The sequence below is a fragment of the Mesitornis unicolor genome, unplaced genomic scaffold (assembly GCF_000695765.1).
Source record: "Mesitornis unicolor isolate BGI_N332 unplaced genomic scaffold, ASM69576v1 scaffold14049, whole genome shotgun sequence".
Lineage (NCBI taxonomy): Eukaryota > Metazoa > Chordata > Aves > Mesitornithiformes > Mesitornithidae > Mesitornis > Mesitornis unicolor.
The window spans coordinates 4,049-23,985 of NW_010206898.1; the positions used below are offsets into that span (position 1 = coordinate 4,049).

Genomic DNA, 19,937 nt, shown 5'->3' on the forward strand with positions numbered 1-19,937 from the left:
AGGACATCACGTTTCCAATCAATTTCCTTCAAATATTGGGTGCAAGGAAAGAATTTGGAACAAGTCCAGCCACCAGCCCAAAGAAAACAAGGTAATTCACAAAGTAGCTCATCCCAAATCTTACCCTGTTAGAAAATGCAATCTATACTGCAATGTAGTCTTAATCTGCGTAAGATTTCGCAGAAGTGCCCTATGCACAAGATCTTCTGCACACAACCTCATCTCAGCTTTTCACCATTCAGCGCAACTTTACAAAAAGCCTATGATATAAGATATACCTGAAGCAGCTATCTCAAACAGGACTGAATACGTATGGCCTTGGCAGCTGATCGCTTCCGTTCCCCAGTTCACCTCGCTGTCGAATCCTGTTGTAGAGTTGCAGTATCCCTTTTCAGAACTGTTTAAAAAAAATCCCTGAATAAAACAGAAGCCAGCCTGCGACTTCCCATGAGTTTCAGTAAAGTACCATACATACAGGGGTCGTAACAACCACCCAAACTCACTCGATACAGAATTTAAAAAAAATCGAAGGCGGATACCGGGGCAAAATGCAATAATGCATGAAAACGCACATTGAGCGTTAAGAGTTTAAAAAAAGTGGAACCAATGGCTTGTTAGCAGTTAAAAAGAATACTGCAACTGTAACGTCGACAAACCCACAACGTTTGAAAACCGATTCCAACAGCTCTGATTCACTGGGTTTAGCTTGGAAATAACGCAAAATAATGTCAGCCAGTTTTAAGAAGGTCTTGCAAATTCAGAAAAAAAAAAAATAGAAAATGGCAAGATAGGTAAGAATGCGTATCTAAAATAAAGCAGGAGCACAATAAGGACGATCAAAACAAAAAAATCCAAAAGCCCATATTAAAAACATTAAGCTTGGAATGCATTGGCTTCCAGCAGTTTACAACGACAAAATATAAAACCAAAAAAAACCAAAAGAAGTCTTAAATCTGTACTATCTTGACCTATTTTTAAGTGACAATTTTTATTACAGTTGAGAAAAAAAAAACAAAACGGTTTTATAGCTGCATAAGTTTCCATTTCACTAAAATAGTGCCAACAAAAGTAAGTTTGCATAGAAAAAAAACCCCAAAATTTCAGATTGCCACTGGCTACATGCTTAAAATGGGAAACGCAGGTATTGTAACATAAACATAGTGCAAACCATGGCAGTTCGTGGCGACTCCGACTGCCGCAGGTCAGGAAACAGACCATAATATACCCAGTTATCACAGTTTCTGGTCTTTTATTAAATCCTTTGCCAAGTAGAAGCAATGCACGTGTGCAGACCCACGGTACGCCTGCTGCTCTTGATTAACGTAGTTTGAGATCATCGCCACTTCCCAGGTTGGATCCAGGACTAGGGTCTTGCTGTCTTCTTGCCTGGAGTAACAAACACGTATTTAGGATCAACAAAGTTATTTAAAACTCGCCAGTTCAGTTAATCTCTACAGTTTATTATTACCATGTGTTATTACCATTATTAACATGACTAAGACCATCGCCAATTCTACAGCAGAAACTTGCCATTTCAAGCAGCATCCGATACATTCATTTCTCACATCAAAATTACTCTTGCCTTCTCAACTTGGTGAAGCCCCAGGCTTCCCCTGAACTCAGGGGAGCGAGCGCACGCTCTGACTGTCACAGAGTCCCTGCCGCAGCCGGGCTGAAACGCTGCTCAGCTTCAACAACCGGCACGACACTTCCAGAATAGCTAAGCAGCAATTTTGTGTCTCTTCTTCCAAAACACATTTGCTTTCCTCTGAAACCCCCTTCTGTTAATCTTTTCTGTAAATGTTTCCAGGATCAAGGCTTTGGGGAGACAGGCTACGACCCAAGGCAGCAGTGTACACTACAGCGCGTCCAAATAAAACTCCCCTCAGTATTTTTATGTGGGAAACATTATTCCAAAGGAAGCTACAGTAAAAGAGACTTAGAACATGGTAACACAACACCACCATTTAATCTACACATTGACACACATTTCAACACTTCTTAGAAGCTGGGGTTTTACTGCAGCATCCGTGGTTTTCCCTTTGGTGCACCTGTAAAGTTAGCAATAATACAAACCCCTGGTACTTATGATTGTGCCCCTGTATTAAAAAGAAAAGTAACATGAGCTCTCCTTTACATAAATGATCCAGTTAAACAGTTGGAGTTGATGGCCTCGTAAAGAGGAAATCAAGACAGTCAGTCATAATAATATCAGTGACAGTAGGAGACATTGCCATCTGCTTTCTACACATCCAGGCTGCTTTCACGTAGCACACACAAAAGCTGCAGATAAAATACGTTAAAAGTTTCAGTACAGCAATATTTTAAAGCAATACTTTGATTCTGGGAACATCCAGTATGTGCCAGCTGCCACTTCAGTGCATCAAAAAGTGCTCCCCAAAAAATGCAAAACAAGTGACCACTTCCCTCCTTCGAAAGGCCTCTGGTATTTTGCTGGAAGAGGCAGGGGCAGACTTACTGCAGGCAGCTGCACCACTGAAAGTTGCAGTTGAAGCCACGTTCACAGCTCACACTGAACAATACGGGTACTTCACTAAAGCCACACCAGCGCTGCTCTGAGGTGTTCCCCGGGCTCTTCTGAGTCACATTTACTGACACAGAGGAAGCCTTCCCGCCAGCGCAGGTTACCCCAGCTCCCACACGAACGGTGAGCCCCGTCTGTCAACGCCTGGCCCTCTGGCACGTGCTGACAACGTCGTTTTCTCCAAATTAAGACTTTCTCTGCTCACTTCTCTCCCAGTTATCTGCCTGATTTTACGCTCCTAGTGCAATTCGTCAGCTTCTCCCAAAGAGAATCACAGAATCCCAGACCGTTAGGGATTGGAAGGGACCTCCAAAGCTCATCCAGTCCAATCCCCCTGCCGGAGCAGGAACACCCAGATGAGGTTACACAGGAAGGCGTCCAGGCGGGTTTTGAATGTCTGCAGAGAAGGAGACTCCACAACCTCTCTGGGCAGCCTGGGCCAGGGCTCTGTCACCCTCACTGAGAAGAAGTTTCTTCTCCAATTGAAGTGGAACCTCCTGTGTTCCAGTTTGTGTCCGTTACCCCTTGTCCTATCATTGTTTGTCACCGAGAAGAGCCTGGCTCCATCCTCGTGACACTCACCCTTTAAATATTTCTAAACATGAATGAGGTCTCCCCTCAGTCTCCTCTTCTGCAAACTAAAGAGCCCCAGCTCCCTCAGCCGCTCCTCAGAAGGGAGATGCTCCACTCCCTTGATCATCTTTGTAGCCCTACGCTGGACTCTCTCCAGCAGTTCCTGTCCTTCTTGAACTGAGGGGCCCAGAACTGGATGCAATATTCCAGAAGCGTTGCTTCCCTCTGTTCAAATACTGATTTAAAGTTGTGTCTTCCTGTCACGTGCAACGATCCTGTTCTGATGCACACACAGTTCATTTAATAAGCCCTCTAGTCAGCAGCACGTTTCCAGAGAATTGCTTCCCTCTGTTCAAATACCGATTTAAAGTTGTGTCTTCCTTTCACGTGCAACGATCCCGTTCTGATGCACACAGAGTTCATTTAATAAAGCCCTCTAGTCAGCAGCACGTTTCCAGAGAAGACTTCTGCTCTTATAGTGGTTGTATTGCCACTATTGCTTTGCAAACACCCTCACTATTTTAAATACCCCAATTGCTACGTACTGTGTTTTACGTATGCAGTACTGTTGCCGGCTGCGTTTTAGATACTCAGGGGTGAGGTATTTTTTCTTGCTCTGTTCAATCTGCACTGGTCACGCTCTGACTGAAGGGAACAATCTGCCTTCCCTACAGGCAGAAGGGCTGTGAAGATGACAGCAGCCACCGCTGCCGTGCACAAACCCACAGATTTCTTGGTAATCTTTCTGAGGAATCACGTTTAAACAAGCGGCTGTAATCACAGCACTGAAGACTTCGAGTGCTGAAGGGCGTATTCCTCTCAGCTCCTGAAGCAGCTTTTTCAAACCGCTCTCTTTGTAGAGGTGCAGAATACTGGGAGATGGCATTTAACTGAGTTTTACACCTTATTTCCAAAAGCGAAATCATTCAGCTTTGACTCTTAAGGTCACTGTGGAAAAGTTGATGAGAGAAAGCCCACACTCGTGTTTCTTTCTCAAACAGAAAAGTAAACTGTGCTGTAAAGACTTTTATTAATACAAAACGCTTGCTCAGCAAGTCTAAATCAATCCTTCCACATTAATTGAAGAGTTGTACTAAATTAACAAAAGGATAACGTCTCCTCTTTGCATACTTTTCTCCTACTGAACAGACCGTAGCAAGATTTCTTCTTGTTTTAACTGCTGCCTCTTTCTTCTAAAAGGAAACAAAAGGCATGCGCTGTCTTTAAGAATTACCCACCTCACACCAATCCAGCTGCCAGTTCTGCACTCGATAAACTTCTGTACACTGAACTAGACAAAAACCAGCAAGTTAAGCGCTGTTACACTGCTGCTCTAAGAGCAACGGAGATTCTCCTTCAGAAAACAAATCATATGCACAGCAATTTTATTGTCAAACGTTGGCAAAGGCTCCAAGGTATGGCCATATGGTTGCATTTAGGCTTTGCCTAAAGTGGCCTTTTGTCTCAAAACATATGAAAGAATTCACATGATTCACGACCTCATTGCTACTTGTAGAGCTTGCAGAAGCCACTACTGAACAACTACCAGACTTGCCCTTTCAAGTGATATGCAAAAGGCACAACAAATTACCCTCAAACGTCCTGAAAGCAGTCATTACAATATCTTACACTGGTATATGTGGATAAAGGTGTAATTTTGCATTACAGTAAGTGGGGATTTACAGAAGCAACGGCAGCACGTTGGAACGGCAGCCCGGTCTCGCTCAGAAGCGCTCCTTTGCTTGTGCTACACTTCTGTGCACAAATAAACACGTGAAATGCACTTTTCTATCAGTCACCATCCTGCCACGGCGGATGTGCACAGCATGCAACCACAACTGTGCTTTACAAGCTGAAAAAAAGATGTAGAAGCATCATATATGTATGAATCTAAAAAATAAGGACACTCACAAAAGACAGGAGAAACCACCTCGTATGCAGACAGCAAGCACGCTGCAGAGCATCAGGCATTGGAGGGTATTTTTGTCTGCTGACAATGGGCAAAATACGATTTTCATAAGAAATGCCACAAGATCCTTAACGCTGACTTGCAGGAGGAGTGCAGTACCAGCACGGTAGCGTCTGGTGGTTCTCCTCAGTCTATTATAGGAAGCTAAAAGTTCCCTTTTACACACGTAAAATGGCCATTTCCAGAAGTGTCTCCATCTGGGGTCTCCTGCTCTCCGCACAGCCAATCAATCCTCCGACCTGCAGCACTGGCTGCAGTTTTTGAAGTGCCTACCTTACGACGCCACGCAGAAGCATCAGAATTACTCTCGGTGATTAACGACCTCAGCTTCTCAAAAGATTAAGGGGACTCGCTTCAATTAAGAAAGATGCATCTATCTTTGCCACGGGGAAATGGAATACGCTGCCATGAGTCATGCGCAGTGAGTCATGACAAAACAGTCGTTATTCATCTTATCTCGGCATATTTCATTTCTCAGTCAAATGCTCCTTTTAAGTTTGAAGGAACGCTACTTCCAATGTTCTTCATCTGCTACTTAGGCACAAGGATGGCAAAGACTCGCTTGCAAGAAAAACTTGTAAGTAGCACACAGATACCATCACTGCTGGAATTTTCTGAAGAACAAATGTGTTTTAACCACCACTGCCAGCCCCTGAATACCCTGAAATTGAACAGTTAATGCCATGGACACATAGGGAGTTTCAATACCCAAAAATACTTCGCACTCAGCTTTCAGCACATGAAGCCATGCAAATCTTCTGCAATACGGAAGGAATTAGGACTGGCCAGAAGCCATCTGAAACCTCTAACGTTGGAGACAGCGTGATGACCGACTGAAAGAATTGCAGGAACGTATCTGGCAAAAACCCATTTCCAAGCCTCCTTATTCCAGATTTATTCACGCTGAACGCATAATGCTGATACCACAGGGGTAATAACACGCCAACAAACAAGGGAAAAGTTACTAAGAAAATCATTTTGACTTGAGGGTGAACAAATGCAAAACTATCCCCTGCAGTGCTCTTACATCTTTCTCTCTTCAACCCTGTTATCTCTGAGCTTTTAGCCTAAACAGAGATAGCATAACCGGTGCGTGCTAAAAGTCACATCAAGAGAATGAGGCAGTAATATCCATATTATATTCATTTTCTTAATAAATTAGATAGCTTGAAGCCATCAAATCAACTTATAACTGTGACTCTTCTGGACGAGCATCATATTGGAGCATTTACATGTTACTGGGGCACTTAAGTAAAACAGATCTAAGAATAACAGCAATTAAGGAAGGCGGCACACAAGCAGCAGCCAAGTCAGACACCATCCTCCTCCTCCAGGCACTCAATCCTGACCCACGCCGCATAGGTTGTGCTTTTAGAAGTGCCAATAAAACCCCTTAAGCCGCCTTTGAGAATTGAGAAAGCAGCCGTGCGTGTTCAAGCCTCTGCCATACCTGAGGAAACCAACTCCCTGCACCACGTGAGTTCACCAGGAGAAGATGACGCAGTCCCACCGTGTGCTTTGCACAACAGCTCCGAGAAAGCAGAACGGGGAAAGCTGGGGATAAACTGAGTAAGGGTGGACAGGGCTGCCATGAAGACGGCCCTCCTTTTTGATGAATCGCTTAAAAACAGCAGGCAAAATTAGGACCTCTGAATAGCAGGCAGTGTAGTCACAACAACAACATGCAGTGCATGGATAACTCGGGACACTGGTGAAGAAGAGGGGAGGAGGAGGGAGATAATTTGAAGAAGGGCTGTCACAGAGACTAGCCAAAATAAAGTCTCTCCATGGACAACCCCACTGCAATTCTTTAATTGCATTCTGGCATCTGCATGCTGCTGGAACAGACAGAGCAGATGCATTTATGTGCCTTGGCATCTGTCATCTATAATTTACTAAATAAGTGAAAAATCAGGCTATGTTATGAGAAACTAAACAGCGAACATTTGGATTCTCTTAGAAGGACCGTCAACCTCCTGAAAAGGATTAAAAACACCAACTCGAGAACACATTGCAGATACTTTGCTAAAAAGCATACAACCGCAGGTCAAAAAAACCCCAAAGCCTAAATAAAGGGGAAAAACCAACCTGAAATAAAGAGCAATATTCAGAAAAATGACCGGTTGCAGTCACGCACACCTCCACATCGGTTCTGCTGACTGAGGCAGACCCACATCGAGAGAAGCAACAACTGCGAGCTCTTCCCTGAGCTGCTGGTTCACGACGGCCTCTCCTGCAGAGACGTGGACGTGGTTCAAACGCTGGCCGTGCCTCCACCTCCATCACTTTTACTCAATAGGAGAGCAAGGGTGGGGAAACTCAGCCTTCTCAGAATTAAAGTCAGCAAAACCAGGCCTTTACAAGGCAGTAAGAACGATGGCTCATCCATAACATGACTTCTTTGGTCACAGATACAGCCTGATGAAGCACCCTCTATGCTTTCAGGGGCTTGAAAAGAGACTCTTGCTCTCAAATCTTCACTTCTGAGAACAACCGTAGCTACAGCAGCAAAGGGACCCATCATCACCGCCTCCTGCACCTAAGCCACAGTCAGCCAGCACCAGACTTTGTAGCCTAGAAGCAGCAGCCTTGATCTTTTTTAATTACGATGCCAAAGACCACCTCAACTACGCAAAGTAATGGAAAACAGTCCCTCAGATTTGGCAAGAGATCTGGATGTCAGACTGAAGTTGTAAAACCGTGAATGTTACGAGCTCTGTATCTGGTGCTCATCTTTATTCGTACATCCATTTTGATTGCCTTTCAAGCTCGCTGAAAGCTGAAATAAACAGTTTTCTTCACAAAGACCATAGATAAAAATCATTTAGCATCTACCTCCATCAAGATTTCAAGCTTCCAGCTACCTACTTCCTAGAAACTGGGTCCTCTTCACCAAAACCACACATCATCAACTGCATTATGTGTTGAGTCTGCTCTCCCACCAGCAGCCACTTCAGAGCTACAGAGCACGACCAGCCCAAGGAGCGCAGTTTGCTCACCAGTTCCTGATGAATTGCCTGAAATCACTGCAACCGTCGCATCTTCCTTTAAAAGCCATAATGAAGCTACAGACCGGGGTGCACCACAGGCAACGGGACTGCAGTAACACACCAAGAAACAAAAAATTATGGCAACCAAGTAAGCTCCTAAGAGCTTCAGGTACAGGCAAAAGTGTTTGCTTTTGTATGAAAAGTTCTTTTCCAAGGGAAAGAAGTTTAAAGTGCTCCCTTTTAGAAAGCATTGTTTGAAGGCTGGTAGAAAGGTTATAAATTTATAATTAACATTGATTGCCTCCAGACAGTATTCCTCCGTTCCTCAGCCCCTTTCTAACCTTCATTGACTGAAAGAAGACGCTTAGATCACAGTATTCCCCGATTTGCAAGATTGATCTCCTCTCCACTCCGGTCAGCATTGATTCTGTACAGCACAAATTGTTTTTCTGACATATGCATTCCATAGCACTTTTACACAGCCACCACCACCACCAAGTTCTCGTGAAACAGCCCAGTCATAACATTACTGCCTTACTCCTACTGCACGCAGCGTAGAGCCTTCTGAGGCAACACGTTCACACACATACCTTAATGCTTTTTGTCTAAATTCTACTGTATTCATCCTGAACAGAATCAAATCTTATTTATATATACACACACACACACACACATATACATATACATAAACATATATGTGTGTATATACCTTTATATGCTCATATTCACAAGCCCATACCAAGCCTGCACTACCCACTGCATATGAAGAATCAACAGTCTGGGATTCTTTCCCATACAAAAAGCTGTACTAAAGGTTGTACTATTTATGTATCATTGTCAGTTTGGAAAAGACATACAATAAGTAGTAATTAAAATTCATTTCAGATTAATTTTTGAGGGGAAAAACCTTGCGAGTCAGGAGCTGATGAAGAAAAAACCAAGAATCTTATTGAAATGTGTTTTCTTCTGAAGCAAGTTATACTTGACAAAAATCCTTCTATTAGTCAGAGCATTTATTTACACTGATAGTATTATCTTAAATTCACCTCCCTTTATTTCTTTAAAGAATGAAGGGAAAAAAACTTCACTGCCTCAAATAGGAAAGCGAGTCCCACCACTCAGTTTTGTTTTAACTGTGAACTGTTTACATTTCTGTAGCAAATTCCTGGTTTAAGACTTCACAACTTCAGCACAATTAAATGAATTCCACCTCTCTCATTTCAGCTTGACTCCCAGACAAAATGCACAGTAACCCAGGGCAGATAAATTTTTACTCCTGCAAGTTTCAACGGGTGGGATTGGTGGGGGTTTTCAGTGCTCTGTATCGAGAGGAATCTCCAGTGGAAGAAACAAAAGTCACAAAAGTTTTTTGGGCGTTTTTGGTTTCTTTCTTTCAGCAAAATGAAGGTTTTGAAACTGTGAATTTCATGCAGTTACCTAAAATGGCTCTGCTTAGCCATTAATGTAATTTATATTTAGCACAAGACCACAAACAGACAGATTGCTAGACCAGACTGTTTCAGGGAAGAGCAAACCACTCTGCCTCTTTACTGACGGTGCTGCTAAAAGAAAGAACACGGCAGTAACAGGGGAAATGAACACAAAACAGAAAAATACAACATTTCGAAAGTGCTGGTGGAACAAACTGCGTTGGAAAACTGAGAGGAGAGCCAACCCAGCCCTAGGTAAAGCAGTCAGGAGAGCACTCATAGCTAGGTCCAGGAGTAACAGAGTAGGACAAGCAGATTGCTCACCCGAACAGATCAGTTTTGGAGTTACAGTTCTCTCTCAAAGCGATTCTGGACAGCGTAATGCATTTTGCATCATGCTACTGAGGCCAGAACAGTGAATAAAGAGCAAAAGCCTTTAGCTGGAGGATTCAAGCATATCTAGACAGCAACCTGACAGGGATTTCTGCAGAACACTTCTTACCCTGACACCGAACTCTGTTCATACTGAAACCACACCAAGCAGAAGAAAATGCTGGTACTGACTCTCCAGCCAAGACACGAGGGCCAACCTCTGTTCATACCGAAACCACACCAAGCAGAAGAAAACGCTGGTACTGACTCTCCAGCCAAGACACGAGGGGATAAAGAGACAGGGAAAATTAAGCATCTGCCTCACTGATACCCCTTCAGTCTCCTCACTCTATCAGTTTGGCAAAGGGAAATGCTCAAATACTGCAAGTTCGTGTACCTGGCACCAGTTCCAGAATGCACCCCTGAAGCAATGGCCTTGGAGCAAAATCGCCATGGTGTGGTACTGGCTCACGGAAAGAGCTTTGCCTTCAACTGGTACAAAGCCATTTAGAAGTGCAAGTTTGCCAAGTAGCTCAGTGCTCTTAAACTTCAGAAGCTTATTTTTACAACAGTCTTTAACTGGGGATAACATTCTTCATGTGCATCATTAAACATGCACTGTCTTGGAGCTCCAACTTCTCTGTACAAGTGAAAGCCATTGGAATATATCACTGATTACGAAGAAACTAATTAAAAACACTCACTGACTTCAAAAGCATCTTTGAAACAAAAGAATCCTGAACAGTGAGGCAGGATTTGTGTATCTGATGTGACCAAGTGACATAAACTGACAGAAAGACACCCCAGTGTCTTGCATTCAAAACTCCAACGATGTTAAAAGTACACCAGAGTGTACTCTGAAGCACTTCAAAGTGTCAAGGAAAATTCCTAAACCCACTCACACCCTATTTACATTAGAGGAATGTTGTAATTGCAGAAGAAAATGATCATATCTGAAAATTCAAGCACAACCTACCAACCACTACTGCTTCTGCCCGCAGATGCAAAGAATATGTTCATTAAAAGAAAGATCTGTTGTGCTAAGGAAGTAATCCACGGAAGAGCTATGAGATGGTGAACGGAAGGTAAACAAACCTGGCAGCACTCTGAGGGGTTAGTTTGTTGGTGATTTTTTGGTTTGGAGTTATTTTGAACGGTTGGTTGATTTTTTTTTTAGGGTACTTGAAAATGAGTGTACTGATTATCCCTAAATTGTTACTGCACTTGCTATTCCCCTCCCTTCAATTTATCACCAGCAGCCACACAAAAGCCATTTAAACTGTTTTCAACAACCTTCCCTGATCACTCCTGGGCAAGGCTATACCGCTTCGTTTTAGAAGCCTACAGAGACACTGAGAATAGGGAATCTTTTCTACACAGAAAGCTGTATAAATAAAGAAGTGAATCTGATCGTTTTCATATGCTGCCAGGCTTTGCATGGATAAATGTTTCCAAAGAGCTGGCGCCTCTGTTTTGGGTAGGAGTGGGTGGATATTACAGGATTCCCCTTCCCTCCCCCACTGAAGCAGAATCTGGTCTCCATTAAAGGCATTTCAGCTGTAATTCCACTGACTGAAATATCCTGATTTTATACAGTGGTGCAATTCCTAAAACAATCATTAACACTGATGAGATCCTGTTCCAGGTCTGGCAACTCCAATTTTTAACTGTCAGCGCCAAACTCAAGACAGGAAAGAGAAATTTTAAGTTCTAGTAATGATGAAAGGTGTTTAGATACATTAACAAGATCATGCTGAGGAGATCTTTATCTGCGTGTGTAGTAACATAAGTAAATATTCACTCTGCACACTTAGAACCCACCTTTTCTAGCCACCCTATGAAAACCTTCAAGTATCATGGATGTAGTGCAAAGACACTCTTTGATCCACTGAAGTGACACGAACAGTACCCAATATGCTCTGCACTGATGTTTTTATAGCTGTCAGCAATGCAATCCTCAGGAGGATACAACTGACAAACCGTATTCCCAAGCTGAAATCCACAAACAAATACAACTAACACGGGAACGCACATTTATGCAATACTTTCTATTGAGAATCCCGTATGATGATGATGAGCACCTTATCTAAGTGCTTACAGATTAAAGCTCATTTGGTTCTGCCCGAATGCTGCATTAGAATACAACTGAAGTGCAAGACAGGGAAACAATAAATGGTTTGGAAAACTGATTCCTCCTTAGGAATGCTCTGTAAGTCCATCTCCACCCTCTCCTCTGTCCCAAAAGATCCCGATTTTTATGCTGTCCTAAGATGCAGAGCGCAAAAGCTCATTTGTAAACATGTCAGATACGTGGCCAGGACATCTCCCCCCAAACAGAAATGAAACCTGAAATAAACCCCAATTATAGCAAGTAACCGAGGCAAAAATCTCTTGGCTATACATATTAAACACGTACAGTAACACAAAAAAATAAAGTGTGCATAACAAAATTATTCTATTATGTATTGCAATTATTAAAACGTGCATTTGACATCACATAAACTTGAAGAACCTTTGACAATGTTTCTCATTCTGCTTAAACATATTTTGAGCCACTATTTTTTCCACTTCTTCCTTTCTGTAGGTGATCTATGCCAGTGTTTCAGAGCTGAGACAATGGACTATTGTTGTTTTAAGTGGGTACTGGCAGCTAATAAGGACATCATTTAATAACAACTGTCTGCTGTCTCATTAAAAGCAAGAGCCTTCTCAGAAGTTATTGAATCCAGCTCCTGCAGCTGGCCAGGGGTGTTGTTTTTTGTGTCTGTGTCACAAGTTTTGATGCCTGTCATGAAGCCCCAGATGCTCAACATTACCTCAATTTCACTGTTAATTGAAAGACATTTTGCGCATCATAGCTGCAAATAAGTGTTTTCTACACTTGGAGAAAAGAATAAGTCTCACAAAGCTCCAGAAGTTATTTCACAAAGCCTTTTTTTTTTTTTTTTTAACCTTCAGCATTCTGTAAACACATGGCTGCTTTGAAGTAACAGGAAGGGAAAAGAAGGGCACAGTAAAGGAAAATAAATCAAGAAAAGCTTGAAATAAATTGAGGTCAAGGACATAAGGCCAGGCTTAAAGTTCCTGCTGTGGTGTTAAAATCAAGGCAGGCTGCCACTGATCTTCATGAGCAGCTCTCAGTTAATTCTACCTTCCTTTGGAATTGAGCTAACAAGCAGGTTTCAGCTACGCTGTGACCAAGACAAAGAGACTCGGGTAACCCAGCTGCTGTTCCAGGGATCCAGTGGCAGTGGATCCTCCAGGACAAGGATTTTCCCTGCTACAGCTGACATCTAACCTGGCTGCATCGGTGTTTGCGAGGAGACACACACCAGCCATCCCTTCAAAGTGAGAGATATTCCTCTCCATATCTGCCTCTTCCCTCTCATTCTCATGCTTGGCGTCTTCCAATTGTACTTGGAAGGGAAGGAAGTCTGTTTAGTCATCTCAATTATCAGTAAGGATGCTGGAAGAAAAGGAGCTTGCCAATAACAGTGATCAAATTTTCTAAAAACCTGAGAAGCACTGGATTGATCACACTTGATTATAGTCAAGTCAGGCTGTACTAATGAAGCAGAAGGTAGGAAACAGAGTTAGGAAGGGAAAGACATTCAAAGCGTTTCTGTTTTCTCCCTATTCCCTCCCTGACCTACAGCCTGCCTTACCTCTCCAACTCTCCTTATGTATTACTTGTCCTCTTACAGCTCCTGCCTTTGACATCTCAGAGCAGCTGGTTTCCATTCCCTTTTCTGGCTCCTCTTTTCTTGATCCCAGTAATTTCTGCTCTCATCAAGAAAGGAAAAGATTTAAGACTGAGGCCCTCAAGAAGCAAAGAACAAGACAGGGGGGGAACTACATCAGTGAGATGGAGGAGTAAGACTCAACAGAAAGGAGGTGGTGAAAAAAAATGGCACCTGATTAAATTCACTGGTAACATTTCTCACAACACAGAGTGGTGAGCTACAAAATTGTGTGTCCACAGCTCCCAAAGCCTTTCCTGCGTTCATGAGAAATCTGTGTGCCAAAAGATCCCTTTCTCTGCTGTTAAAGTATCCTCTGAGGTGGCAGCTCTGTGAACAAATGTGTCCTTATAGCTTAAGTACCTACAGAAAAGGCCATCTACAGAAAGGAAAAAGGGATAAAAATCAGAGAACGCTTATCAAAACATCAAAACCTTAAAATTCATTTAATGAGAGTTGAAAACAATACATCTCGCAGTATTTATATGACAACATCGAACAGCAAACACACAACATTGTACAGACAGACAAATAAATACAAACAATCTAAAGTTTTGGGAAAGTACTAACCAGTTACTGACAGCAGCTGTGAAACCCTCACCTCCATTTCCTCCCGGTGGGACCTGTCTCTATCCTCGAATTCGCGAGTTCTTCGCCGAGCTTCTTCAAAGGCTTGTTGTGCCAATGCATCCTCCTGCTACAAACCAGACACAGAGTGACACAAAAGGCTACCCTCGGTTCTACCAGACCACGTTTCTTTTGAATATTAGGGATCACTTGGAGGAAAAGACAGACAAGTACGTCCTATAGAATGTGCCAGAACACAGATGACTTCCAGCAAACACCAATTATAGGTTAATGAAACAATACTCACCTTCATCATTGAAGCAGAGAAAACCAAAGCTGCAATAGGGGCACTACTAAAATACATCTGCAAAGAAGAACTGCTTCTCAGTAGTTTAAAACACCCCTGGTTTTTCAAAAGCTAGGAATCCTCAGAAGTTATATGAAAGAGGCAATACATTTTATTCTCCTTATCAAGGTCATTTTGAAGACAGTATTCACAGATATATCTGGACAGAATTCACTGGCATCGTTACATACATTACGGAAATTTACTTCTCTGTCATTTAAAAAAAGTACTATCTAAGTTACGAACCAAATAAATCCTCCATTTTATCAAAAGCTGCCAAAAATGCATCAGCACGTACATTTGTAACCCCTGTGTATCATTTAAATTATTTAAATTTCGATGCACTAGCAAGTGCAAAGCAGAAGTTATCCCTCCACTAATTTGTACAGACTCACAAACAACGCAGAAGAAACCTGCAGGTTGACAGCCCTGTTGTTTATTTTCAACAGTGGCTTATGCACAGGAATAGATTTAATAAATTAATGCTTGAAAACCCTTAGAAACCTATTTTCTGTTAGAAAAAGGTTTTCAATAAAGTGTTACTAATATGCAAGCCGTTACTAATTGGGTTACAAATCAGTTCACAGAATCCCGGACCGTTAGGGATTGGAAGGGACCTCCAAAGCTCATCCAGTCCAATCCCCCTGCCGGAGCAGGAACACCCAGATGAGGTTACACAGGAAGGCGTCCAGGCGGGTTTTGAATGTCTGCAGAGAAGGAGACTCCACAACCTCTCTGGGCAGCCTGGGCCAGGGCTCTGTCACCCTCACTGAGAAGAAGTTTCTTCTCAAATTGAAGTGGAACCTCCTGTGTTCCAGCTTGTGCCCATTACCCCTTGTCCTATCACTGTTTGTCACCGAGAAGAGCCTGGCTCCATCCTCGTGACACTCACCCTTTAAATATTTATAACCATGAATGAGGTCTCCCCTCAGTCTCCTCTTCTGCAAACTAAAGAGCCCCAGCTCCCTCAGCCGTTCCTCATAAGGGAGATGCTCCACTCCCACAGTTCTTCTAAAGACACCTTTCAGCACATTAAAACAGATGCCTCTGTTCTCCATCAGACTCTTGAAATGTTCAGAATGGAGGAGTCAAGTCTAAAGAGGCTCCACTAAACAGTAAGTGATGAACTGTATTGCTTCTCCCTCTGCCTAACTCCTCAACTAGAATTACTACGAACTCTGCTGACGATTCCCACGTACACACGTGTTATTTTCAACTCAGATTTAAATAATAATAAAAAAAAATCCTAACCTTGACTGCAGAGGACAAAACCATGCTGAGAACCCAACTAAATTTTAAAACACCAAGGGATTAAGTGCATAAATTTTTTAATTTCAGATAAAGCATCTCTAGTCCGAGAGAACGCTAAATTGCCTTTTTTGCCGTCGGCGCAATCGCGCACCCTGAAGCTGCTCTGTGAAGTGAGGGGAATGAGTGCCCCTCGCGGCCTAACACAGTTAAAGACCAACATCTGTCAGTCGATAACTCCGCACAGCCGCGTCCCCAGGAAGCGGCGTTGAAAGGCGATGTGTAAAGCTGCCAGTAAGATAACATTTTAACAGTGCCTACTACTTTTAGTAGCAGAGTTTGGTCCTTTACAGCTGCCTTAACGTTCGTGCAATGCGTGGCAACCAAGGTCAGACAGTGAAAGTAAGTTTGCTCTTAATAATGCAGAAAGTTAGAGAGCAAATAGATATGCTTGTCTCCCAGATGACTACACAAGAAGTGCCTTATTTCTAACTTCCAGAAGTCACATATGTCTTTACCGCTCTTTTTTTTTTAAAAAAAAGACTATTGAAAGCAGTTTTTTTTTAATAAAAGATTTTTTGCATTTTTACCATCCTTTAAAGCGCTACTGAAACAAAAGGCACACATACAGCCTCAGCCAAAATATTTAATACATTTTTTTTATATTTATATTTTATTCACAGGAATCCAAGTCAGAAATTCATAGGAATGGAATCAGCGTGTTTCTATCCAGAATGAACACACGTTGACAGCTGAAACACTGGTTTACTGTTGTATGAGTAAGGGGATACAAAGTATCAGAACATATTTTTAAGTAAAAAAAAAGAACAAACCAAGCACAACCAAACAAACCCGCTCTACTCTTGGGGATGTGTTATAACAGAAACTAACAGACATCCCAGGCTGTGGTACAACAGGAGCTTAACGAAGCTTTTTTTCAAGTGCCACCCAAATCTATTAAGTAGAGTCTTGCAAATTTGATTTTATGCAACCCAATCATTCATCCATCTTAGTTTTAATCAGTAAAAATGCTCCTGGTGTGACTCTGCTAAGAAATAAAAGGATAAGTAAAATGTGAGCTGTATAAACATGAGAGCAGAACACAATAAACCCCTAAACCCAGAATAACCCTCAACCATTAATAACTACCAAAGCTACGCAGCAAGAATGCGCTGTTACAGAAGAGACACAAAAGTACTGAAGACAGAAGCAGTCTTTTAATGACACTCAAGACAATTATCAAATGCAGGGAATTTTCAGCCCCAAGCGGGGAAGATATTCAAGCATGTATTTCAAGCTTTGCGTGTGTTAGTCCACTAAAGACTGAAGAGGGAGATGAATCAGGGGCTCCAGGAACAAAAATAAGACTGCTAGTAGCAAGACATTAATATGCTGCGAGTTACATGGAAGGAACACCAGCTGAAAAGTTACAACTGAAGTACTTTATTATGCACATGGTTTTTCTTCCAAAAAGTATTTTCGGCCTGGTGAAGGACAGCAGCATTTCCAAAGTGTGGCAGCAATGGAAAATTTTACCTGGTCCCAGTATTAGTAAGGAGCGGTCCAAGACCATTGCATTTGTGTAAGTCAAGCCTTCCAGAAGATGGGAGTAAGGTGTGTGCACGGGGGCTGCACGAATGCCAAATCTTCTTAAAAAAGACAGTGGGTACCACAGGCACTATGCTGCACAGCATGGGGCACTGAAACCCGTCCTGACATCAATGTTAGTTTGGATCAAAGTCAGCAGTTAGGTCAACTGCCACTAGCAATACTACAACCGTTTTAAAAAAGGAAGCAAAATGTCAGATACAGGAAAAAGGAAACTCAAGAATGTAAGAGATTGCCCAAATGTTTACAATACTAACACGTACAGACGTAAGACCCACTGTGCAACAGCAAAGGTGCAGCTACTTCTGTGTCTGTACAGTGCCTTACAAAAAGGAATTCTTAAGCGTAGCTAAGACAGTGTTATACGCATTGGGAAGCTAAAATAATCCAAGAGCAAGCAAAAACATTTACCAGGAAATTAAAAAGAAAAATTAAACCCACAGGTCACCTGGCCACTCCCCTTTTCGAAAGGGTGCCCACTATTTTCAGGAACTGTTCAATTTTGGAGAAGAGTAATGCTACCTCCTTTGAGCACACATTCAAATCGGTCTCCTCTCAGTTCAGAAGTCATGTGTACAGTGTTCTGTACCAAACTTAATTGTCATAGATCAAAAATCTTGGGATTTATCTTGCACGGTCCTCAGGGGTCTACATTTGACCTTGCTGTGCAAGCCATTATAGTCTAAAGGCCTTCTGATCAATGGAGTCTACAGCAGTTACTCTTCTTCCAAAGAAAAGACTGCTGAGAAAGTAGCTACAGACAGGTAGAGGGTAAATTATAAATAAGCATTTCCTGGAGTACCAACACAGAACTTGGGAGGAGAAAGTAAAAGGCTACAGGAAACAACTCACCCTTTTTTTCTCTGCATGTGTAACAAACTCCTGTATTCAGAAGCACTTTGGACCACTCTAAATTATCAAGCTACAAATATGGACAGCTGAGTTCACCATAAAGTCTAGACTGTCTTACCTGTGCTCTCTCTTCATCAAATTCCAGGCAGCCCATACCATCCAGTCTCTGTAGATCTATCCAGCCTTTCCAGATTACACAGACACCGTTGAGAATCATAGGTGCTTTCAAGTACACCTAAAATAAAAGCAAAACACGCGCTAGGAATTTGAAAGCATTTACACACATCTGCACAATGAAAATACTGATGCAGGAAGCTTCTATATGTATTCTTACAAGAGCATCCAAACCAGTGGGTAACATGAGACTCCCACTTAACAGCTTCTCCTGCCTCCTTTCCAAGAACTCATTTTAATCAAGCGAGTGCTGTAACATTTGCCTACTGTAGTGGATGGAATAAATTTAAGCTGTGTTCTCATTTCATACACTGCCGTGCACCAGGATTTGGTTAGAGTTCTGTTACTGCTTTCAGTTAAAGTCACTGGTTTTCCTTGTCAGCTTACCTTTGTGCCTCAGAAAGGGGCACGCTGCCAGACGGGGACGATCCTCTGCAGCACATTTAAATTGTTAAATGAATACATGCTTTCCTACTCCCCAGCAGCACTGTATTTTACCCCAGTACCTCTGCTCTTTCAACAAAGAGTGAGCACCAGTCTCAATCCTCCTCAAATTTAAGAACTAGTCAGAGTTTAGTTAAATACACTACATACACACACCGTGCTAAAAATAAAGTCTTCCTGTGTGTGCAGTAGCATTTGTGAAAGGCTTTTCAAAAAGGCAACACCAGATGATCATAACCCATCCACTGCATCGACATGCACAGTGCCCTGAGCTGCAGCAAGGAATAATGCATGAGTCCTGCATCTAGGCAGCAGTAGATGATACAGTGATTTAAAGTATTTGTGCTTCTACAGGCCAGAGACTAATCCCCACGCAGCAAATTTAAAAAGAGAGGAAAGCAATGCTAAGTGAGTTTGACACCCTATATTTAATGGCATCAGCCTTAAAAAAAATACAACCCAAAAAAACCCCAAACCAGAATTACTTGAATTGAGAAGAAAATCAATCTTCAGTAGTTACTTCAGCTTACTTGGCAAGTCAGACCCCTCATGGAACAGAGGTTTGTCTATGCTGAATTGCCAGAGAGGCAAACCATGCACATAGGCTTGCACCCACTTCAGATTTAAACACTGCCCAGACATTCAAAATCCTGTCAAGACTTTCTGGTCTTCAAGGGTGGCCCAGCTAAGCAGGGGAATTTTCATACAGCGCCTCCTTTAATAGCTCTAAATTCATCCTCTGGCAGATCCTCAAAGTATAATTGATATTTAGTGCTGCAACACATTTCAAAGCACCCCGACTGTGCCTACCTGCTCAGTTTCACATTTATCAGCTAAGGTCACTCAAGCAGGAAAAAAAAAGGCTTAGAGATACTGGAGGTGCAGAAGGAAGGCGAGCCTTGGTTATGTAAAGGTTGTTCTGGTAAAATTAAGCACTGAACCTGAAAGGTGATCCACAAGTGGAAGAAATGGAACGAATAACATGAAAGCAACTGACAAACACCTAATGTTATTTGCCAAAGAAAACACGTATTTAGTCCCCGAGCTTGATTTTTACAACTTATCAAACTTCAGTATGA

The 19,937-nt window shown here is 42.3% G+C and overlaps 1 protein-coding gene across 1 annotated transcript; it reads right to left on the minus strand.

The window, feature by feature from the left end:
• Positions 1–950: 950 nt before the first annotated feature.
• On the minus strand, positions 951–18,471 carry CBFB (core-binding factor, beta subunit). Its single transcript, XM_010191951.1, has 3 exons — positions 18,359–18,471; positions 14,221–14,316; positions 951–1,386 (listed from the first exon to the last, which is right to left on the minus strand). The coding sequence occupies exons 1-3, from the start codon at positions 18,455–18,457 to the stop codon at positions 1,318–1,320; spliced, it is 264 nt and encodes an 87-aa protein (XP_010190253.1). The 5' UTR covers positions 18,458–18,471; the 3' UTR covers positions 951–1,317.
• Positions 18,472–19,937: the final 1,466 nt, after the last annotated feature.

Excerpts from the sequence above, each read along its gene's own strand:
- CBFB (XM_010191951.1), bottom strand. The coding sequence starts at position 18,457 with ATGATTCTCAACGGTGTCTGTGTAATCTGGAAAGGCTGGATAGATCTA. Across the intron at positions 14,317-18,358 it reads TTGATGAAGAGAGAGCACAG|CAGGAGGATGCATTGGCACA; the intron begins GTAAGACAGTCT and ends TCTGGTTTGTAG. Across the intron at positions 1,387-14,220 it reads CCCACCGGGAGGAAATGGAG|GCAAGAAGACAGCAAGACCC; the intron begins GTGAGGGTTTCA and ends TTGTTACTCCAG.